Source organism: Myxine glutinosa, chromosome 2, assembly GCF_964187855.1.
Source record: "Myxine glutinosa chromosome 2, kmMyxGlut1.1, whole genome shotgun sequence".
Taxonomy (NCBI): domain Eukaryota; kingdom Metazoa; phylum Chordata; class Myxini; order Myxiniformes; family Myxinidae; genus Myxine; species Myxine glutinosa.
In genome coordinates, this window is record NC_136262.1 from 166,150,572 (window position 1) to 166,175,720 (window position 25,149).

The 25,149-nt window shown below is 47.3% G+C and overlaps 1 protein-coding gene across 4 annotated transcripts in view; it reads left to right on the forward strand.

The window, feature by feature from the left end:
* GALT (galactose-1-phosphate uridylyltransferase) overlaps positions 1-23,160 on the forward strand; it is a 43,992-nt gene extending 20,832 nt beyond the window's left edge. For all 4 annotated transcript variants that reach the window (XM_078771902.1, XM_078771906.1, XM_078771903.1 and 1 more), the window contains 6 exons: positions 176-232; positions 1,910-2,032; positions 2,279-2,411; positions 6,922-7,005; positions 7,955-8,109; positions 22,964-23,160. In XM_078771902.1, the coding sequence (XP_078628028.1) occupies positions 176-232; positions 1,910-2,032; positions 2,279-2,411; positions 6,922-7,005; positions 7,955-8,109; positions 22,964-23,011 (600 nt within the window). In that variant the 3' untranslated portion in view covers positions 23,012-23,160. The remainder of the gene's footprint in view (positions 1-175; positions 233-1,909; positions 2,033-2,278; positions 2,412-6,921; positions 7,006-7,954; positions 8,110-22,963) is intronic.
* The last annotated feature ends 1,989 nt before the right edge of the window (positions 23,161-25,149 follow it).

Below are 25,149 nucleotides of genomic sequence, written 5' to 3' on the forward strand. Positions count from 1 at the left end.
GTTTAATTTGTATATATATATATATTACTGCCCAGCATTTTATAAACTCAGTAGTCTAGTTCAGATTTGAACCAATCATGTTTAACCTACTTTGTGATTGATGAGGTGTGAATCACCTGCTACTGCTGCATTGTAACAATGTAACATGTCCATGATTACAAACGTGTTTCCTCAGATTTTTGAAAACAAAGGTGCAATGATGGGTTGTTCTAATCCACATCCCCACTGCCAGGTACGTCTGTCTCATTGAAGCAGTGCGAGTATAATTTGTGATTATTCAATACTAGCAGAAGTACCCGGCATTGCCGGGCGGGGGAGGGGAGGGGGAGGGGGAAGGGGAGGGGAGGGGAACGGGGGGAGAGCGAGACCCTTGGTAAAGTGAGCGATTTTTTTTTTCATAGCGTCATAGCGTCATAGCGTTCATAGCGTTCATAGCGTCATAGCGTTTCATAGCGTCATAGCGATTTTTTTTTTCCATAGCGTCATAGCGTCATATCGTTCATAGCGTTTCATAGCGTTCATAGCGTCATAGCGATTTTTTTTTTCATAGCGTCATATCGTTCATAGCGTTCATAGCTTCATAGCGTTTCATAGCGTCATCGCGTTCATAGCGTCATAGCGATTTTTTTTTCCATAGCGTCATATCGTTCATAGCGTTCATAGCGTCATAGCGATTTTTTTTTTCATAGCGTCATATCGTTCATAGCGTTCATAGCTTCATAGCGTTTCATCGCGTTCATCGCGTCATAGCGATTTTTTTTTTCATAGCGTCATCACGTGATCGCTCTGAGCGAATCAGCGCCCACCTGCTCTGATTCCGTTGATTCCGTGCGCTGAAATGCGCTGAGGTAAATATGAATAAAAAATATGGATCGTCAAATATTTTGAGTTCGGCCATGTTCGTCCCAGGCTCAATGGCCATGTCTATGCCAAATATCAAGCACGTAAGCCTCTCCGTTTAGGAGTCTATCAGTAACATTACACACACACACACACACACACACACACAAACTGTGTTTTATATACTAGGGCATGCCCGTACTATATATATATCTAAAATTATATCCCCCCCCTCTATTTACATGAAATGGTTTGGTCCAAAGCGAACGGCTTGCGAGTACGGTGACAATCCCCCCCCTCTATTTACATGAAATGGTTTGGTCCAAAGCGAACGGCTTGCGAGTACGGTGACAATCCCCCCCCCTCTATTTACATGAAATGGTTTGGTCCAAAGCGAACGGCTTGCGAGTACGGTGACAATCCCCCCCCCCTCTATTTACATGAAATGGTTTGGTCCAAAGCGAACGGCTTGCGGAGTTTGGTAAAGAAATCGCCATAGCGTGCCCAAACGCGCAGGAAAGCGAAAGAATCGCAAATTAGTTTTTATTAGTTTTAAAACATAGTTTAACGCCAACATAGCGCCAACATAGTTGTGAAATAAATGAATACGCTCTCAAATGTGCCGTCCGAGGCAGAGTCTGTTCGCCACGTTCGGCACACGTGATAGCTCGCTGCTCTCTGATTGGTTGAATCGTTTTTTGGACATAGCTCGGTAACTACTTGTCCGATTAATTTCAAACCTTGAAAAGGCACATCCTCGGGTCCCCAGCAATATACCTGGCAAGTTGCAAGTATATCGGACCCGTTGTTGTCGAGAAACAGCGGTCACAGACAAACAAACAAACACACACACAGACACACAGACACACACACACACACACACACACACACACACACACACAGAGATTACTGGAATTATAGATAGATATAGATTGCCGTTTATTTATTTTGGCCGGTTTTTTTATTTTATTTTGCTCATATTTGCCACAAAGCTCTTTATCTCAAATATAAAATTAAAATCGGCTTAGCTTGCAGCTCAGGATGAAAAGTTTGGTGTTTCATTCTCCAGGTGTGGGCAAGTTCATTTTTACCAAAGGAAGCTCAGACAGAAGACAAGACTCAGCTCGATTACTTCCAAGCCCACGGGGTTCCCATGCTTTTGCAATATGGAGAAATGGAGTCTCAGAAACAGGTATAGCACCTAAGGTGGGTCAGGAGAGGATTTTGCTTAGACAGTGATTTTCTTGTTTTTAAGTGCTTTGTGAAAATAACATTTCCTTTGTCCTTCATCCATCTTTGTTCCATGATGAAAGTGATAAATAGCTGAAGTCACACCAAAATGATGTCTAACGGGGAAGAGAAGGACACTGTGAATACATTTTCTCAGAGTATCTTGTTCTTCAATTACGGAAATCACAGCCACTCATTCATACAACAGGAACGTGTTGTGGTGGAAAATGAACATTGGTTGATGATCATTCCATTTTGGGCCACGTGGCCTTTCCAGACCTTGCTTTTACCACGACGACATGTGCTGCGCCTCACAGACCTCACCAGCCATGAGCGTGACAGTAAGTTTGCAATCGACCAACAGCACCATTTTCCTCCGTACTTTCAACCAAACACATCATCAACCCACCCATGAAGTCTATCGCCTTATATCCAGTTTGGGAATCCTGAGATGTCCATTTTGCAGAGGGTGTGTGCACACGACAATAAATTCCCTTCACGTCCATTCATGTGGCCAAATCCCTCCATGTCAGTATCCTCAACACCCCCCTCCCCCACCCCCCCCCCCCCCCCATCTGATTCCTCTCGTCACACCCCGTCTCTGCTTCCTCCTCATCCCGCCCCATGTCAGCTTTCCCCTCATCCCCCCCATTCGTGTTGCGGCCAAGCTTGCAACCAGCCCTGCAAGCCCATAGCTTTGCCCAAGCCCCGTAGCCCCCAACTTTGCCGCAACCCCACACACCCCAGAATCCCCCAGCTTCACTCCAGCCCAGCACTGCCTCCCCCACCCACCACCGCAGCCTCCCAGATTCCCCCCAGTCCCACACCCTCCCAGCTTCCCCCTGCCCTGCACCCTTTTCTTGCTCCTTTCTACATTCCTGTGACCTATCAGCAGCTCCTCTTCTCGTCACTAACTGTGTGGTCCTCAAACATCTGAGGCCTCTGTCTCAACCTGACCGATCTGTCAATCCAGGCCACTGCCGATAAACCGCACATCATCTGATTAACAGAATTCTTCCTTCCACGGCATGTTCCTGACTCCTTAGTGTCTCTCCGTGGATAGTGGCCCCTCCAGTTTGAATAACCTGAACCCCATCCTGGCATGGAGACTTGGAGAGTTGCACTGTACATGAAGAATTAAACTTCTCACTTTCTGTGTACTGCTCTTACACCTCCAAAACCCCATTAGTACCTTTGGCTGGGACTTCCCTCCACTCCTATCATCATGTTTGTCTGTCTGTTGTACCATCCTCCAAATAGTGACGACTCCATCTACATCTCTTTCTCAGACAACATGGACCAACTTTTAACCACGCATCCCAAATCTCTCTTCCTCATATGTGGTCATTTCAATTTTCACCATGCAAATTGGCTGTCTGTTGCCACCTTTCTCACCAGGCACGGCATTTCTGCAAAGGACTTCTGTGACTCCATGGGACTGACTCGATTTGTGAATTTTCCCACCCGGATGTCTGTCAATGGAACATCCTCCCTTCCAGATTTGGTTATGACCAACTTCCCTGCCAATGCATTTTGCTGTTCCTCTCCACCAATTGGTTCATCTGATCATGGTCTTGTGAAGGTCAACGTCTCTCTAGGCATTCTCAGAGAACAGCCTCAGCGCCGGTGAGACTGGCAGTTCATTCATGCAAACTGGCAGGTCCTGCAAGCAGCCATTGCACTTCAGGACTAGTTTCCTATATCTACCGCTCCTGCTATTAACTCAGCCTGGAAATTCGTCCACAGAAACCTGGTCTCCCTCATACACAGATCCATCTCTTGTCTTCAGTTAGGATACCCATCCTCCTGCCTCTATGCGTTCTAATCACCCATCCCATGACCTTTATCTCCCTTTGTCGAAGTTGTGAATTTGGAGTCAGACAAAGCATCCACCCCCACCACATCCCCTTCAAAGCTTCATGTACCCTATTTCTGCATCCATCCCCATGCCCACCTTCTCAATGTCTTCTCCCGCACCCAACACACAATCCTTCCCCCGCACCCCCCGCACTCAAATCTTCCTCTGCACCCTTCACGCTCAAAACTTCCTCCGCACCCTTCGCAATCAAGCCTTCCTTTGCACCTGATACACTCAAACCTTCCCCCACATCCCACACACTAAAACCTCCACCCTTATGCCATCCCCACTCCCCCCCAAAGCCTCCTCCCTCATCCTACAGAAAGGCAAGTTACAGACTCTTTCCTCACTTCAGACCTTGAAAAGAAATCACAAGCTGGCCAAAACTTGGAATATGTGTTTCAATCCTAACAAATCTCTCACTCTCACGATCTCTCTCTGAAAGGACCGTCTGGCAAACCCTCCTGTCTACTTTCTTAACAATCCTCTTGAGAAAATTCAGTCATTCAAACTCCTGGGCTTCTCACTATCAGCCATGATCTTTCTTGGGCAAACTACATTTCAAAGTTAGCCTCCAAAGCCAGCCGCCGCCGAATAGGCATCTGCTGTTGTACAAAGTCATTCCTTGGCACACCTAAACTCCTATCCACCTACAGGGTCTTCATCCGCAGCTTGATGGAGTATTGCTCTCCCCTCTGGGCTGGCTCCCCTACCTGGCATCTTGCTCAGCTTGATGACGTTTAAACCAAGACCTTCAAGATTATTGGATTATTTTTGGTGAAACCACCTAAATCCAGTATCACAGCTCACATCCACTCATTTCATCCTCTTTTTGTCCCCCGTCGCACCGCGGAGCGAAAGGGGGACTATGGTTTTCCCCTCCGTCCGTGTGTCCGTCCGTGCGTGCATGCGTACGTGCGTGCATGAGTGTGTAAGCAAAGGACCGAATTCTAATTTGGTGTGTGGGTGCAACTCACGTCAAAATCCAAGATGGCCACCTCCATGTATGTCTGAACCTTGTGAGCAGAATATCTTGAAAAATAAACGAAGTACTAACTTCTAATCTGGTGTGTGGGTGTATCTAGGCATAAGGAAGAACGCTATTGAAAATTGGGTCACCACGTCAAAATCCAAGATGGCCGCCGCCATGTATGTCTGAACCTTGTGAGCGGGATATCTTGAAAAATAAGCGAAGTACCAACTTCTAATCTGGTGTGTGGGTGTATCTAGGCATAAGGAAGAATGCTATTGAAAATTGGGTCGCCACGTCAAAATCCAAGATGGCCACCACCATATATATGTCTAAACCTTGTGAGCGAAATATCTTGAACTAGAACGGGCACTCGGTAGAGCGCATACCTTCGCCGCAGCTACTGTTCTGTACTTGGCATGGGAGTGTAGGGAACAGAACAGTGAACAGTTTGGTGCTGATTTCATGCAAATCGGATAAGAATTGACCGAGTTATGACAAAAAACGCACATTTTGCAAGGTCGTGACCCCCCTGACCTTTGACCCCCAACCGCTAACAAGGGTAATGTCTTCACTGGGTCATGTCGTATATCACAAGATCGGGCATTGAATTCTGAACATTTTGGCATTAGTTGCATGCCAATTGGATAAAAATTGACCGCGCTATGGTAAAAATACGATTTTGACCTTTTCGTGACCTTGACCTTGACCTTTGACCCGATTGCTCCCAAAATCTAATCAAATGTGTCCCGTATAATAACCAATCATCCCACCAAATTTCATGCAATTCGGTTGAATACTTTTTGAGTTATGCGAATAACATACACACACACACACACACACAGACATACAAATAAATACACAGCGATCAAAACATAACCTTCCGCTTTTGCGAAGGTAAAAATGAACAACTAACTTGTAATCTGGTGTGTGGGTGTATCTACGCATAAGGGAGAACGCTATTGAAAATTGGGTCGTCACGTCAAAATCCAAGATGGCCGCCTTGCGTCTTCCACTTTGTCAACTCATCACTTCACCGACGGGGGACCTAGGCGTAATGCTTGTTCCTGCTTGAAGAACCAACTTCCAGATCAACTTCTCATTCTTCCCTCCCAGTCTTCAAGATGGCTGTCCCACACCATCTCCAATCATCCCCAATCCCGATCAAAATTATTATCTTGTCTATCCTCATTACACACCCCCTCCTCCCTCCAAATTTCCAGTTTTCCTTCCTGAGAATTCCCTCTGTATCATTCTTGTCCACCCCATGCATCCTCTCCTGCCCCCCACATTCCTCCCCACACCCTTTGTTTGTCCATGTCTCCCTCTATCTTGGCCTTCAACCCTGCTGTTGGTCTTTCCCTCCCTCTCTCTACTGTTCTTTCTTGTCCTTTTACATCCTGATCTAATCAGTGTACCCGTTCTTTTACAAGCCTCGACTGGGCATTTAAAAAATCCTCCTTCTCTTCAATGTCATTCCTCCCTCCAAATCTTGAAGACAACTGTTCACCACCATCTTAGATCATCCCCCATCCAAAACCATCATCTTTTCTACACCCCCCCCCCAAAAAAAAACACCCCTATACCCCTCCCCTACCTAAAATTGATTCTGTGTCCATCTTATCCACCCCCTGCATTTTCCCCAACCCCTCACCCTTACCTGTGCATCCCTTGTTTGTTTGTCTGCGTTTATTTTCTCTGTCGGCCTTGCTGTTGGAATTTCCCTTTTCCCTCCCTGCTGTTGCTTTTGTTCTGTTACATCTCTGTTGTGTTCTGTGCTCCAGCTCTTCCATGAGCCTCGACTTTGTATACAAAAAAAATCCAAATATTTATCTACGTTTTAGTTTTCACTCCAGTGCAAGTCCTCTACTACAGCTAACTTTAGCAATCTGTTTATAAATGCATTACGTTTATTACAATATAGACATTGTCACCATTGTTGTTTTGATCTCATGCAGAGGGGAAGAGACGGGCATTGATATTATAACTGATGCTGTACTTTTCTTTGTTGTTGTTTGTTTAGGCCTTGCTGTCATAATGAAGACACTATTAACAAAGTATGACAATCTATTTGAAACATCATTTCCATACTCTATGGGATGGCATGGTGAGTTGGCATATGAACTGAATAAGAGGGAAACAGAACTCGAATTCCAAAAAATGGAGATCTTATTATTGCTTTTCTCACTTTACATCCTCGAGAATGAAAAATATTCTACATTTAATGAGGTAATAAATGTGGGTTATGTGACTTTTTTTTTTCTTTCCTTGTAATTTCTGTGGAGTCTGCCAAATCTGGCCTTTGTGAGTCGATTACTGGCTGCAAAAAGTGTAAAATCTGCAAAGTCGGTCATGAATTTCACTTCAAAGCACTTTTAATTCCTGCTGCTTGCAGTATGGTAAAAACAGTACTACCTTTTTTTGTATGATCTGACAGGATGGCACATTGCTATGTATACCTAACTTTGAAATCCAGAGTTTGGCTTTATTCCCGACCCGACTGTTAACTATCGGACTGGTACTTCACAGGCAGGGTGTTCCATCAAACATCACACCGTCCCTCAGGTGTACTTGAACCTAGTGACTTATGGGTTAGTATTGATGACTGGTCGATGATAAAATACTATGATGTCTTTTGACAAAGAGTAGTTGAGTTGTCATCACAACTTTGGCCAAATTCCAAATTCCTGCCATATCCTGCACCAATCCATTGCCAATCACAGCTTGTTAGTTCGTGAAAGACTTGAGCCATTCTTGCATGCTCTTTGAGCCTCTAACCACCACTACTGTGGCTTGTGCTGGAAGCTGAAGAGGAAGAATAATATTTGTTTGTATTGATAGAGTTCTACAGAGTGTAAACTGAAAACTTTTTAAACTAGGCTTCAAACAACTGTAATATTCAAAGTGCTTCGGGACATGTACATTTTGGCACAACTTGAGGTTTATTTTGAAGACATTGACTGCTGCTGCTGATGAGAATAAATTACAATGTTTTATCATTTTGTATTGACATGCTTGTTTGTTTTCCATGTTCTTCCTTACCTGTGATGCTACAGGAGCACCAATGGCTGAGAACCTGTGTAAAGATTGTAGTCATTGGCAGCTGCATGCTCATTACTATCCACCACTACTGCGCTCAGCTATGGTTCGAAAATTCATGGTGGGCTATGAGATGCTTGCCCAGCCACAACGGGACCTCACTCCAGAACAGGTGAAGTGAAACAAAAATGGAAGCTAATTGGTAGTTGTGTAAGCTAAACAATACTAAATTATCGATGTACTGTGTTGTCAAGCTTCTTTGAATGTACATACTGTTACATTTATGGGGGGGGGGGGGGGGGGGGGGGGGGGGGAGCAGATAAAAGAATACCTTAGGAGAGGTAGAACTGTATAGGAAGTAGCATGGACCACATGACGTGTAGGAGCATTTTGATGTATTAAGTAGGGAGACTGTAGCTTAAGGTTGTTTAATTGTGCACCATGCGAGGGATTGTGCAATGCTAATTAGCTATAGGGGTTTTTTTTGTTTGTTTGTTTGTTTGTTTTTGTATACAAGATCGAGGCTCGTGAAAGAGCGAACATTAATCACACAAAAAGACAAACCGACACACAAAACACAAAAAACAAGGGGAGCGGCAGACAAGATGGGGAGAGAGGGGGAAGGACACAAACACAACATTTGAGAGCAGGGACATCGGGAGGACTTGGGGGGAGGTGGGAGAGGAATAAAACATATGAACACTGCAAGGACTCTGGGGTGAATTACCGGGGGTAGAAAAGATCAAGGTTTTCGATGGGGGAAGATAAGAGATGGTGGTGAACAGCTGTTTTAAAGACCTGGAGGGAGGAGTGGGATTGAAGGGAGTGGGGGAGTTTGTTCCAGAGGCGGGAGAAAAGGGGAATGAAAGAGTGAAGGTGAGCAGAGAGCCTAGACTTTGGCAGTTTAACCATAAGAGGGTTGCAGGCAGATCTTATGCGACCTGAAGGAATATTGGGGGAACAGAGCACAGAGAGAGCTGGGGGAGCAAGGCCGGAGAGGAGTCGGTAGAAGACAGAAAGACCACCAACCTGCCTGCGGTGAGTGAGTGAAAGGCCCTCGGAGTTGACTACATCGCAGGAGATTCCAATGATTCAAAGCTTTGGCCTCAACAGCGTGAAGCCGAGCAAGGTGTGAGGCAGGAGCACCAGCCCAGAGGGGGGAACAGTATTCCATTGAGCTGCGGATGAAAGCCTTGTATGTGGTGAGGAGCTCAGGTGTGCCAAGGAAGGACTTCGCACGACGGAGGATGCCCAGTCGGCGACTGGCTTTGGAGGCCAGCTTGGAAATGTGGTTTTCCCAAGAAAGATCATGGCAGATAGTGAGACCCAAAAGCTTGAGCGACAGAACTTCTTGGAGAGGATTGTTGAGAAAGTAGATGGGAGGGTTGTCCAATCGGTCCTTTTGGAGAGACATCGTAAGAGTGTGAGATTTGTCAGGATTGAAAGACATGTTCCACTTGTTTGACCAGTCTGTGATTTTGTCCAGGTCTGCAGAGAGTGAGGAGGCTGCAGACTGCCGATCTGAGGGATGAGGAATGGAGCGGCAGATAGTGGAGTCGTCAGCAAAGAGATAGAGAGGATTTTCCAGAGAGTCGGAGAGGTCATTGATGAAGACCAGAAATAGCACAGGCTAGTTTAAGGCTAGTTTTCCCCAGTACGTGCCTTCCCTCTAACTTTTCCATGACGTTTTGGTGCAACACCTTTAAACAACAATAACCACCGACTAAAGCCAAGAACGAGCCGGTCAGCCTAAGCCCTGCCCCAATGGACCTAATAAGAAAAAGGCATCGCCCACAAGAGGTGGATGATCGGGGGAGGGGAGGAGGTGGAGAGGAAAGGCCGGCAGGCAATGCCCCCAGGTGCGCGATCGGCCCGTAGGACATGGGCGGGGCGAACTGGGAGGGAGGGAAACGACACGATTGGCTCTGAAGAGGGTAGAAGAGTGCGTTTTTTTTTTGGGGGGGGGGGGGGGGGGGTTTGCCATGGCGTGGACAAGTTGGACAAGAAGCTCGCCATCTTTTGTGCGTTTGGTGCACTGATATATTTTGTGCACTTTGGAGGCGAGCTGGTGTGACAATTACGAAGGAGCTGCGACTGCTGGGCTCATAGTGGGCTGAAGGCCACACTGTTTGTCACAGGGACAAAGAGGGGGGAAAACCTCGAGGAGCCTGAAAGAGGGCCGTCTTCACTGCTTGCCCCACGGCTCTGGGCACCTTCGACATGCGGCGGGACCGCCATTTTGAGCGTCCCAAGCGGGTGGCTCAAGCTCAACCGCCGCTGGCCTCTCAAAAAGACAATTTGGGACACAGATAAGTGCCAGCACGAAAAGGAATTTTATTTCCATTTTTCCTCTGTGTGTGTGGTTGAGACAGTGTGTGGAGGCGTCTCACCGTAGGAATTAGTTTTTACCTGAATCTTTATTTCCGTCTGCGATTTATTTTGTTAAATCATTTGTGTGCATTTTACTGTTGAGTTTATTAAACCCTTGTGTTCGTTCATTTAACATCTCGCATCCATTCATTCCCGCGCGCCGCCAAAAATAACCGTCATCTGCGGAGGCCGCCTCGGAGTTAAAGCTGGTTTGGGTATCCGTCCCTGGTGATCTTAATTACCGGGCGACGCGACAATACGATACTAACAAATGTCATCATTGCTCCAATGAAACTGTTTACATTTAAAAAAAATCAATTTCTATAACTAAACTGTGAAATACAAACCTCAATTGATATCTAGCAGGAGGTCGGTGATGCTTGCCTATAATCACAAAGCGTCTTATTTATTATGTCCCTGCTTACAAAGCACAGTTCGTTATTGCTTACAATGTGTAAGCATACCCCACTGGTGTGTGTATATATGAGGGCCAGTCAATAAGTAAAATGGCGATATAAATTCGAGAATGTAATGTGTGTAGTTTTAGATGACATATGGTTATATCCATGGGTAAGAGTCATGTTTTGCCTGTTGTAGATCTGGCAACATTGAGCGTATGTCGTCAGTAGAGCAGTTCCAAGGTGGCGGCTCCCTTAGAAACATGCACCAGGGAGGAGAAACGTTCTGTCATCTGTTTCTTGGGAAGTGAGGGTGTGAATTCCAGTGAAATCCATCGTAGAATGAAGTTGCAATATGGTGACGCTTGTTTATCGCTGCAGCAGGTGGACGACTGGGATAGGAAGTTTAAACGTGGAGTGTCCAGTGTGGCAGACGCTGCTCGCTCAGGCCGGCCTCATGCAGCCGACACACCAGAAATGGTTGTAGGAGTTGAGTGTGTGCTAAGGGAAAACCGTCGCATTACGCAGGATGAAGTGGTCTCCAAATTGAACATGAGCCATGGTTCAGCACACCATATCATTCACTACGTGCTGGGGTTCCGCAAAGTGTCTGCAAGGTGGATGCCAAGACAACTCACACCCGAACTGAAAGAACGGCGAGTGAACGCATGTGAAGAACTTTTGCGAGGTTACGAAGCAGAAGGCGATGCTTTCTTACAGCACGTAGTGACTGGGGATGAAAGCTGGGTCCACTACTTTAAGACAAACGAATAGGGCAATCAAAGAGTGACACCATTCAACTTCACCAAAGCCCAAAAAATTCCGCACACAGCCGTCCGCTGGATAAGTTATGCTGACACTCTTCTGGGATAGCCTGGCCCACTTGTAGCGCAGAGGGACCAGTCACCAGTGCATCATACTGAGACCTCCTAGAAAATCATCTGAAACCAGCAATCAGATCAAAACATCGTGGACTACTCACTACCGGTGTTTTGCTGCAGCATGACAACGCTCGGCCCCATACTGCCCGTGCTGCAGCTGCAACAATCGAGGACCTGCATTTTGAGTGTCTTCCTCATCCACCCTAATCGCCAGACCTCTCCCCTTCAGATTACCACATCTTTGGGCCACTTAAAGAGGCGCTTGGTGGAACCATTTTCCGATCCGACGAAGAGTTCCAAGAGGCGGTGCACGAATGGCTGCACAAGCAGCCCAAAAAAAAAAATTCTTGACAAATCCAGGCCTTAGTAAAGCGCTGGAAAAAAATGCATTGAACACAATGGAGATTATGTTGAAAAATAACAGTTGTTACACACGTACACGCAAGAAACAAGTTGTGAAAAATATTTTAAGGTTACTTATTGACTGCCCCTTGTGTGTATGTGTGTGTATATATATATATATATATATATATATATGTATGTATGTATGTATGTATGTATGTATGTATGTATGTATATATATATATTGGAGGATGGGGCCAATATTGTTGAATTTCCTGTTGCGGGCAACGTATGATGTGCTTCCGTCACCAGTAAACTTGAGATTGTGGGGGTTGTTGCAGGAGGAGAGATGTTATTTGTGTGGAGGTGTGGGAACAGTGCAGCATGCACTGAGTGCATGTTCAGTAGCATTGGCAGCAGGACAATACAGGTGGTGACATGATCAGGTGCTGGCGGTGGTGGTGCAGATGGTGCAACAAGAGGTGCTGAGGTCGAGAGAAAGACGAGTGGAGGAGACTGATGGGGGAGAGGTGTGGTTTGTCAAAGAGGGCCAAGTGGTAAGAGGTGGAAAGAGGAGGAGGTGGAAAGAAAGAGGGCTGTCAGATGCATGTGATTGGCAGGTGGTGGCAGACCTAAAGCCACAATTGGTATTCCCAGAGGAGATCTGTGTGACAAGATTGCGGCCTGACATTGTCATTTGGTCAGGTGCAACAAGACAGGTCATCTTAGGGGAATTGTCAGTACCTTGGGAAGAGAACATGGAGGAGGTGCACGAGAGGAAGAGAGGAAAGTACAGTGATCTGGAGGCAGAGTGCCGGGAGAAGGGTTGGCGAGTTTCGTGTCAGCCATTTGAGGTGGGGTATATTGGCAATTCCTTTTCTGCATTCCTTGCTAGGCTGGGAGTGTGTGGGACAGAAAGAAGGAGAATGTGTGACAAGGTGGCCCAGGTTGCCTTGAAAGGCTCATTTTGTATATGCAGGAAGCTTATGGAGGCACGTCGAACGGTGTAGGTTGGTTGTGTGTATTTTTTTGGTTTGTTTTTTGTTGCTATTATTATTTCTTATTTTGTGTGTATGAGTGAGTGGGTGAGGGTGTGTTTTTGCATGAATTAATTTTTGCATGAGTGTGTGTTTTTGTATGTTGAGTGGTGTATGTTGTAAGGGTAGGTGGTTGGTTGGTGTGTGTGCGTGTGTGTGTGTGTGTGTGTGTGTGTGTGTGTGTGTGTGTGTGTGTGTGTGTGTGTGTGTGTGTGTGTGTGTGTGTATGAATGATCTGGTGTGTTTTGTTGGTGAGTGGTGAAGGGTATAAAGGTGAATGTTTGTTTGGTGCTGTGGATTCTGGATGCGGAGGTGTTGTTGTTGTAGTCTGCGTTCGCACTGGCTGGGGGTGGGGGTGGGGGTATGTACGCATCCAGGTGTAGTTGCTGTATGTGGATGTGTATGTGCCCCTGCTGGCCCACCTTAGCTGACGGTATCAAGGTTGAAGGGCCGAAACGGGATGATGCTGAGGACCTCGACTGAGGACCCGGTCAGTGCGGCACACTTGTGACCAGGTGTGTTTTGAACTTATATATATATATATATATATATATATATATATATATATATATATATATATGTGTGTGTGTATATGTATATATATATATATATATATATATATATATATATATATATATATATATATATATATATATATATATATATATATATATATATATATTGTTACAGACGCGGTTGTGGATGTTGGTTTACCGAGCGGTTTGGTATGACCGCGTCTGCACAGTTTACCCGATTATACTCGAACGTTGGCCGAGTCGCGCTACGCTAAATCAATTGAGGAAAGGACACAACGGCTGGGTTAAAATGACACGACACCAGGGGTACAGTTCTCAAGACCTCCGGAGGAGGTTATAATATTTCGGAACGTTAGATTACAAGGACAAGAGAGACAGCATAGGAAGGTAGGCACTTAATCACGGTCTTATAGTAGCCCCGACAGACGACAGATAAACAGGACAAAACTGACTCACACAGGGATTGATGGCAAGGAAGGGCAGGTAGTCGAGGCTCAAGGTGCACCTTGGCTCAGGGGCAGAATCGACCCGGTCCGGTCCAGAGATGCGGGAGGTCTCTCTCAGCGCTAGGAGGTGACGTTCTTTCTCCAAGCTGGGGGCGCATCTCACGTCATGTCCGGTCAGTCGTCGCGTATATCCGGCGGGGAGCGACACGCCCTCGGCTCGTTAGCTCCGCCCCAGATGGAATCGGCCCGTTGCTTCTTATTGGGTGCGGGGGGTTACCGGGCTCCGCCCTTGACGAGGGGCCGACAGGCAGCCCCTTCGTGGTAACCCCGTCGGCGCACATGGGCTATGGCGGCTAACCGAGCCGGAGTGAGGACGCACACTCCCCGCGCGCTGTTGTTGTAGTTGTTGTTGTTGTTGTTTCATGGGGAAGATGGGAGGAGGTATGGGGAGGTCCTAAACTCACTACTGGTGCCATACAATCACATTCTGGTGCAACGAAGAGTCAGAATTAATGGAAACGAGTCCTTAACTGACATAGACTAAGAATAACTAGCAAGATGTCCGAAAGTTGTCTACGTGAGATGCGGTGGACCTGGGCACGACATTTAATGGGGGAAGAAGGGGAAGGTCGGTTCTACAGAGTGTTGTTTACAGACAATGGGACTAGGGAATGGGGGATTGGGGATAGTTGGGGAGTATTGGGGAAATAGGGGAATATTTACAAGCGGATATGGAGGCCAAATCCCATATCCGCAACATTGCACCCTTCTCTACCCTCGGGGCGTCCCGACCCGATAAATTTTTACCTACTTTAGTGTGGCACTCAGATGTAGTTCCCTCTACTATTAACTCTACCCTGAGTGCGACAGTTTTACAGATATTCACAAATGAGTAAATATGTCCCCCTGTGACGTTGCACCCTTCTCCTCACAGAAACACACCCACAGGATAACCGAATCGCGGAAAGAATTCTCAAACTAAACATACAGCCGGTAGGGAGCATTATTTACATAAGACTACACTGATATTTACACTACGATCCAGGACCTGTTTTTGGAGGAACACATGCAGATGTTATGCATAGAGAGAGCACGCATGCCAGCATCGATACACCAACCCACGAGTGCTCTGTGGCCTTACGGCCTTTAATAATGTGCAGAGCACCCCATCCAAGCACCAAAAGCACCACCCCATAACACAGTCAGCACCATCCGGTGCACCAATAAAGTGTTTATAAATCACCGGTGGTGTCGCAGCCGGCCGATGTTCTGCCGCTGGTCTTGCCTTCATGTGGTGCACTTGGCCTTCTTGCTTCTTTAAAAATAAAGAAAGGCGCCAACCGCGTCCATTTCTTTATTGTGGCCGTCAGGGGGCCAACTATTAGTGGTTCACCTGTATGGCATAGGTGCCACGTTGACCCATAGGTCCATCCATGGGTGGTGCTTGCCCGCAAAAGAACTGCGGTCCATGGTGGGTGGCCACAAACATTGCGGTCCATATGGTGTATCGATCCAGGCAGCAAGCAGCGAAAGTGCAGGCCCACAACTGCGGAGCCAGCACCTCTCTCTCCTCTCCCTCTGCCCCAAAGCCAGATCCTCGGAGGTGGGAGACAAAAGAAGAAGACAAGTGAGTAAGGTGGTAAGGGCGCAAAAGTGCACGCAATAGAAGGTAATGCACACTGGGGGCACATGGGAACCAGGTGAGACAGGTACGTTCCTACCGTACGCCCCCCCCCCCCCCAACCAGGTAACCTACATGGCCCCTCCCTTACCCCTTACTGTATCCACAAAACACAACACTACCCATAAACATCTACTTTACAAATCAACAAACGTCCCTACTGTCTTCCCCGTTCCTCCCATAAACCAAATTCGTCTTCTCTCCCTCCTAACCAATCAAATTTGCCATTTTCAACTCTCATCAAAATTTGCCATCTCCAACTCAACATCATAATTTGCCATCACCAATTCATCATCAGTCCCTCCTAGGGAGGGAGAGATGGAATCACCCCAATGTCTCATCCACGTCGTGATGCGTCTCACAAATCCACACAGCAATCCTTACTTCCTGCAACACAAAACAAAGAAAACACAGGTGTGGAGTCATCATCATCACCACAGGTAAGTGGCTGCGTATGGTGCGACAGGTTCATCAATCCTAACTATTTCCTAAATGACTTTAACAACTTTACATTACCCGGGGTCTTTCTCCTGCCAAACCATTGGCCCACTTACACTATGGGTTCTAAAAACCAATTCCCATTGACCAAACTGTGGTGCTTTTCAATTTGGGGTCTCACTCCCCCGATTCATCTCCCGGTGCCCTCGCACAATTTCTGGGCTGTGGCGTGTACCTCTCCCAGCGGGTCTACCCACCTGCACACCTCCACCACTGCAGTTGCCTCCGAGCTTACCTGCTCCTCACCCTATCCTAACTACCTGGGGAAGGCCCTCTGGCGCTCTCCCCACTCGGTGCCCTCTCTGGCACTGGGCTACCCGGGTCCGTCCTCCGGATCCTCGGGCCCCACTGACACTAACGGCTCCCAGAGCCCACCTGCGGCCTCACCTGGCCGACATCCTCACAGTGGTGGAGTGCCCAACCAACTACACACACTAACAGGCTACACGCCCAGCCATTTCCACAACACTAATGCACCCATCCACAATACCATTCTGCAACCGCACCACAAATGCCAATATCCAACCACAATTTACCTATACCCTCTACCTAACACTTACACTACCCGTCCCGGGTACTCGTGAAAGGGGTCCACTCTTCCCCCATCCACACCTTCGCACCATGCACACCACTCCGTACCACTTACTCCAACTCTCTCCACACACCTGTACTTGCACACCTGTGCTCTCACTCTTGGTGCCGCCTGCACCCTTCTCTCCCCAAGCGCATTCGCGCTGATCCACAACACTCACTACTCATCCACTGCTCCACACACCTGTCCAGTTGCACACCTGTGCAATCACACCTGTTCGATCACACCTGTTCAATCCTCACCTGTTCAATCCTCACACACACGGCATCATCTCAGCTAACTACTCCCCTCTGAAACTTGCGCTTCCCAGTCGTCCCTTTAAACTATTGCGCTCCCACGTCATTATCATCCATACTAATCTACCTGCGTCCCCACTACAGGTATCAGTCACTAACTAACCTTAACGTCACCTAATGTCATCTTCGCTAGATCCCTACCAATATCCGAACCCACCCGGGCTAGTTTTCACTGCCATACACCCCATAAACTATAGCTCCTTTGCCCCACCATGGGAAGGGTGGCAGGGATGCCCCCCTTACCCACCGGGCCCATCGCTCACTACCAATTTTGCACATCAAATTTCAACAAATCAAAAATTTTGCCAATCACTGCTCATCATCTGCCAATCATTACGGCCAATCCTTTGCCAATCATCAAATTTCGCTTTTTTCTAATTTTGGGGCCAAAACACTATCCTCATCACACAGTCTACTCACTAATGCCTCTCGGTGCGCCAATTCCTGTCCAAAGCCCGGCTTCGTAAAGCCAAGCCATGAATGCGGGTTGTTTGGTGCCAGCGGCTGGATACGTCCCGCACTCGGGGCAGGGACGGGGGCTTACCCGGCCCGAGACCCCACGCACCTTCTCGGCACGGAGCCATCCCATGGCTCGATCTCGACCTGCCGAAATGCCTCAACAAAAAGTGGTCGCCATGACGACCCTTCCTATCCAGCCGCCCGCTCCGCCTAGTGGAGCACGGACGCGGCCGTTCAAAGCGAGGCCCAGCACGCACCGAGGGTCCGATTCGGCTAAAAGTCGCTCTAACCGCTGCTCCGTTTAACGTCGATGCTTCACCTGCATGCTTACACCCCGCAGCCCGTTCCTTGCTCACACATCCAGCCGTTCCCATGTTCCTCGTACCTTTCCTTACACACCCAGGTACACTCATTCCACTCACAGCCTTGGTCACACACCTGACCACCGAGCACCTTGGCACACATTCGTTGGTCGCACACCTCACCAACACACCTCTTCGCGCCCCCTCCTCTGTCACCTCCTCTGTGACAATCACAGGTGTGCTCTCATTCACACACCCAACCACGTGCCTCACTACCAATTCCAGCGTGCATTCCCACTCACGCTCTACCATTCCAGGTGTGCATCCTTCCATTCCAGGTGTACATCCTCACTCACCTGTCACAACCAACTCACGCTCCTTGTCACTCTCACTACTCTCACCTCCATTCTTGACAACGCACTCACCCTTACTCCCGACAGCGCACTCTTTCCTCATGCACCTGTCCGTCACACACCTTTCTCGCGCACACTCTCCCGTCACACCCTCTGTAACACTCACCATAGGCGTGCCTTCTCCCTTACTCTTGACAGCATGCGCTTTCCCCATGCACCTGTCCGTCACACACCTTTCTCGCGCACACTCCTGCGCACACTCTCCCGTCACACCCTCTGTAACACTTACCCCACCGCGCTTCCATGTGCTCCCTCGCACACGCGCTACGACCGACTCACTCTCGCCAGCACCCTCACTCCTTGGCACGCACTTTTTCCTCACACACCCCAGAGTCGGACTTTCTCGCACACCTCCTTTTTCGCACACCAGACCTGTCGCACACTTCACCAACGGCCTCTCACGAACACCCGGGTCCATCTCGACCCCCAAGCTTCTTAAATCCCCTGGTGCATCATACGCACGACCATATTGGTCACCACTTACACCGGGTCCTCTTCCTCTTCGCTTCTCCTCCATCACCTGCGAATCCCTCATCCGGTTAATGAGCACATCCTCACGATCCAAACACAGACTTTGGACCAATTCTTTTATCTCCTCTTTTATCTCTTTCTTATCCCCTCTCCGTCGCTTCTTAATTTCGCTCACCCCTTCTTCCACTTCTTCTAATTTCTGCTTCACCTCTTTTATTCCCCGGTACGTCTCCTCAAGCTCATCCTCTAAGGCTACCTTGACCGTTTCCATGTGCGTCCTCACCTGCCGGTCCTTCGTCTCCATTACCTCTACCACCTCGTCCAACCTTGCCGTCAGTCCCTCACGTACCATCTGACATTCCCTCTTCGTCGCTATCAAGTCATCTTTTAGTTCTTTCTGTGTCGCCTTTAACCCTCCTAATACCGCAGTGTTCCTTTGAACCTGCTCCGTTAGTCCTTTTTGTCCCTCCGTCAGCTGTTCCACCTCCTGCGTCAGGTCCTCTATGCCCCCTTGTAACTTTACAGTCCCCTTTCTCACCTCCTTCTCCATGTGCTCCTTACAGTGCCTCACCTCCTCGCGCACTCCTCCGACCTCCTCACTCACCCCTCTTCTGATCTCCTCTCCCATCACTTGCATCTCCTGCCCAGATGCCACTCTCATCTGCTCCATTTCCTCCCTGTGAGCATCCAGTTTGGTTTCTACCCCCATTCTGACCCCCTCTATCTGCTGCCCCATTTGTTTAACTTCCCTTTCCGCTTGGTCTCTCATGTCCCTCAATTTGCCTTCCATCCTGTTTTCTAACCCCTCTAACCCATTTTTCACTCCCTCTATCTGATTCTCCTGGGCAGCCATTCTATTTTCCACCCCCATTAACCCATGTTTCACCCCTTCTATCCCATTGTCTAACCCCTCTAATTTCTTGTCTAATCCCTCACCGGCACCCCTCGCTTCGTCCCTCATTACCCCCATTTGCTCACTCTGAGCCTCTATCCGGTTCCCCATTACCCCCATTTGGTTTCCCATTACCCCCATTTTTGCTTCTAGCCTCTCCATAAGGGCCCCCATTTGCAACATAAAAAGGTTCGAATCCACCTGCGGCGCTACCACGGTCGCGGACGTGGTCGCCGTGGCCATCTGCGAGGCGCCATTTTGCGCGCCCGCTACCTCGTGCGTGACGGCGCTATTTTGCGAATCTGCTACCCTCACTGCTTCGCTCTCCTCTTGTCCCTCAATTTGGTCCTGGATCGACCCTGCCTCACTCTCTACCGGAACCCAGCCATCTTGGTCTGCCATAGCGCGACTTTCAAAATTCGGGTTTTTTTTTTTTTTGTAAAACACAATTAAATTTCGCCGTTATAATTTCGAGCGCGGGAAACGCGCTCCGGATCGAATTCCACTTCCCGACACCAAAATGTTACCCTAATGGTACAATTGGTGTTCCAAAATTTGGGCCTAACTGAATTTAGTCCCAGGTCCGAATCCAACTCCTCGACACCAAATGTTACAGACGCGGTTGTGGATGTTGGTTTACCGAGCGGTTTGGTATGACCGCGTCTGCACAGTTTACCCGATTATACTCGAACGTTGGCCGAGTCGCGCTACGCTAAATCAATTGAGGAAAGGACACAACGGCTGGGTTAAAATGACACGACACCAGGGGTACAGTTCTCAAGACCTCCGGAGGAGGTTATAATATTTCGGAACGTTAGATTACAAGGACAAGAGAGACAGCATAGGAAGGTAGGCACTTAATCACGGTCTTATAGTAGCCCCGACAGACGACAGATAAACAGGACAAAACTGACTCACACAGGGATTGATGGCAAGGAAGGGCAGGTAGTCGAGGCTCAAGGTGCACCTTGGCTCAGGGGCAGAATCGACCCGGTCCGGTCCAGAGATGCGGGAGGTCTCTCTCAGCGCTAGGAGGTGACGTTCTTTCTCCAAGCTGGGGGCGCATCTCACGTCATGTCCGGTCAGTCGTCGCGTATATCCGGCGGGGAGCGACACGCCCTCGGCTCGTTAGCTCCGCCCCAGATGGAATCGGCCCGTTGCTTCTTATTGGGTGCGGGGGGTTACCGGGCTCCGCCCTTGACGAGGGGCCGACAGGCAGCCCCTTCGTGGTAACCCCGTCGGCGCACATGGGCTATGGCGGCTAACCGAGCCGGAGTGAGGACGCACACTCCCCGCGCGCTGTTGTTGTAGTTGTTGTTGTTGTTGTTTCATGGGGAAGATGGGAGGAGGTATGGGGAGGTCCTAAACTCACTACTGGTGCCATACAATCACATTCTGGTGCAACGAAGAGTCAGAATTAATGGAAACGAGTCCTTAACTGACATAGACTAAGAATAACTAGCAAGATGTCCGAAAGTTGTCTACGTGAGATGCGGTGGACCTGGGCACGACATTTAATGGGGGAAGAAGGGGAAGGTCGGTTCTACAGAGTGTTGTTTACAGACAATGGGACTAGGGAATGGGGGATTGGGGATAGTTGGGGAGTATTGGGGAAATAGGGGAATATTTACAAGCGGATATGGAGGCCAAATCCCATATCCGCAACAATATATATATATACATATACATATATATATATATATACATACAGTCACGTGAAAAAGTAAGTACACCCCATGTAAAGTTTTGACTTTTTCAACATATTTCAACATCCAGCTATTTGATCTTCATTTCAACAATATTGGTAGATAAATTTGATATAATATAACAAATATTATGAAACATTTACATTTTGTATACAATTGTATAATTTAAATAAACATAAATGCAAATTTTGCATGTGGAAAAAGTAAGTACACCCTTGGCTCTAATGGGTGGTATTGCCCCCTTTGGCAGAAACAACCTCAAGTAGGCATTTCTTCTAACTGTCTACCAGTCTCTGACATCGACTGGGAGAAATTTTTGCCCACTCCTCCATGCAGAATTCTTTCAGCTGTGCGATGTTTGAGGGGTTTCTTGCATGCACAGCCCGTTTCAAATCCCCCCACAACATCTCGATGGGATTTAGATCCGGGCTTTGACTTGGCCATTCCAGAACCCTCCATTTCTTTCTTTTCAGCCATTCCTTGGTGGATTTACTGGTATGTTTAGGGTTATTGTCATGTTGCAAGGTCCACCTTCGGTTGAACTTCAACTTCTCTGACAGATGGCCTCACATTATCCTCAAGCACCCTCTGGTACAATGAAGAATTCATCGTGGATTCTATGATAGTGAGCTGCCCAGGCCCTGATGCAGCAAAGCTGCCCCAAACCATAATATTTCCACCACCATGCTTTACAGTTGGTATCAGGTTCTTGTGGTCAAATGCTGTCTTTGGTTTTCGCCAAACATGTCTTCTGGTACTGTGGCCAAATAGCTCTACCTAACCACGTCCTCTACCGAACCACGTGACCGATGACATCATCATTAACATATTTTATTCCCCATGGAGTTCTTTACAATGAGCCATGTCTCAATTTTTTCTGTTCAGCACTTTTGGAGATATGGAGGTGCTAATTTTTTGGGTTTTTCCAAGATGGCGGCCGAACCACGTGACCGATAACGTCATCATTTTTTTTTTCTCCACCAGTTTATGCCGACATGGCGCTCAAGAAATTGCATCTTGATCGGATGAAGTTTTGTATTTGTCGAATTATGACGTCATAATGGAGGCACCCATGACATCATTAACATATTTTATTCCCCATGGAGAGTTCTTTCCAATGAGCCATGTCTTATTTTTTTCTATTCAGCACTTTCGGAGATATAGAGGTGAAAAGTTTTTCAGTCTTTCCAAGATGGCGGCCGAACCACGTGACCGATGACGTCATCATTTTTTTTTTTCTCCACCAGTTTATGGCGCTCAAGAAATTGCATCTTGATTGGATGAAGTTTTGTACTCGTCGAATTAGGACGTCATAATGGAGGCCTTGGGCCGAGAGAGTTAAAAATTGGGCACAGTCTATTCCAGGACAAGACAAATATGTGTGTAAAGTTTGGCGATTCTATGTGCAACGGTGTAGACGTAATGCTGCGCACAGACAGACACACACAGACAAACAGACAAACAAACCAATCAACATACTTGCCGGAATCTTTTCTGGCAAGTAACAAACGGACTCAAATGCAATACCCTCTCCTCTGGCGAGGGTAACAAGTAAACCCCGCATCATGAGCTCTGTGCTCATATTGGTATGGCAATCTTCCCTCTTCTACCTACATAGCCCCTCTTTTGTGTTTTTTGTTTGTTGTTGTTTGTTGAGGAGTTATTTTTCACCTTTTGTCTGTTTTTTTTCTTCTGTCTCTTTGCAGGCAGCTGAAAGGTTGAGGAATCTGCCTGAAAAGCATTACAAGCTGTAACAACAACGTCCCAACCTATCCACCAAGTTTCTTCCGAATCCGTTCCACAACTTTTTGATGCCATGCTATATATCGTTTTTTGCTATGTCTCTCAATGGTGAAGAATCACATTAAAAATTCTCGGATCTGGATCCGAATCTTCATCAAAATCTCATCATTTCTTCCTTGTCACATACCCAAACCCTCCATGAAATTCCGTCTGTTAGCTAATGGCCTGAAAACGATCATTCATTCATTTTCATTCATTCATTCAGCTAGCTGTAGTAGTCGACAACTTTTTGAGCTGTCCTGTTCACAGACAGACAGACAGACAGACAGACAGGGGTGAAAACATAACCAGGTAACAAAGCCAACACAATGTAAATGGGGGAAACACCAACAGAAAGATAGAGGGACACAGACCTCCTCTTTTTTTAATTAAAAAAAAAAAATTAAATTTTTGCTCAGATGAAGGGAAAGCCAGAAACGTCAGCATTTTGTGGTCTTTCACTGCAGATAACTAACCATTTTATCCTTTTTTGTTTTCTCTTTTTTGCCATCAACGCATACCGCTAGTTTTATGCTGGAATTTGCAACTTGCAACTACCACAACAGAGAGAATCTTTGGAAGAATAATGTGATCAAGTAGGAAGGGGAGGAGTATGCAGGTGGTGAACAAGCTGGAAACTAACCGTCAAAAACAGTTAGAAGAGCAAGGAGAAAACGGGGAAGAAACAGAACTGGAACAAAATAAACACAACAAGAAAGGGCAATCAGAGATTGCAGTGCCTCGCCTGGACTTGTTTTGTGTGGTGTATTTTGTGTAGCAAATACATGGAAGCATGTACTAAATAAATTAAAGGTAATTGATTTCGAATGAAAGGTCTATGTGGTCTAGTTGTAAAGGTCATAGGTCTGAAAAGTTGTAATTGTCTGAAGGTTGAAAGGTGTAGAGTGTTCTAAAGGGTATCAAAATGGTCTAAAGGGCGTTAACAGGGTAGGGGTGGGGTCTTAGAGGTTCTAAAGGGCCTAACGTCTAACAGTATGCAGGGTCTTAGGGTCTGAAAGGGTGTGGTGGATTTTAGGGGTCTTATGGTTCTGGGAGTATAAAGGGGTATTAAGGGGTCTTTGGGGGGTGGGGAGGGGGGGTCTTAGGGTTATAAAGGGTGTAACCTCCAAAGGGTTTAAGGGACATCGATCTCAATTCGTTGAGGGCAACTCTCAAGTCACCTTTGTAATAATTCAAGTTGTGTCAAGTCCCACATTTACTTATAAACTTCGATGGTGTGCAAGCTATCAAGGAATTAAGACACACGGCTTCATTTATTGCAATGTATGTTCTGAAAAGCTGTTTAACTCAAGTTTTTAGCTCACCTGGAACGAAGTTCAGGCAACGGAGGGTTTAAGGGACATCGATCTTCCAGAAGGACAACCATCACTGCAACACTCCACCGATCTGGGCTTTATGGCAGAGTGGCCAGACAGAAGCCTCTCCTCAGTGAAAGACACTTGAAAGCCCACAGAATCTCGTTTCTCACAGTCTGAGAGTCCTTTAGGTGCTTTTTTGCAAACTCCAAGCGGGCTTTCATGTGTCTTTCACTCAGGAGAGGCTTCCGTCTGGCCACTCTGCCATAAAGCCCAGATCGGTGGACTGTTGCAGTGATGGTTGTCCTTCTGGAAGTTTCCCCCATCTCCACACAGGATCTCTGGAGTTCAGCCAGTGTGACCATCGGGTTCTTGGTCACGTCTCTTACCAAGGCGCTTCTCCCCCGATTGCTCAGTTTGGCCGGGCGTTTGGAAGAGTCCTGGTTGATCCAAACTTCTTCCATTTAAGAATTATGGAGGCCACTGTGCTCTTGGGAACCTTCAATGCAGCAGAATTTTTTTTGTAGGCTTCCCCAGATCTGTGCCTCGACACAATCCTGTCTCTGAGCTCTGCAGGCAGTTCCTTCGACCTCATGGCTTGGTTTTTGCTCTCATATGCATTGTCAGCTGTGAGACCTTATATCCTGTCTCTGAGCTCTGCAGGCAGTTCCTTCGACCTCATGGCTTGGTTTTTGCTCTCATATGCATTGTCAGCTGTGAGACCTTATATAGAGATGGTGTGCAAGCTATCAAGGAATTAAGACACACGGCTTCATTTATTGCAATGTATGTTC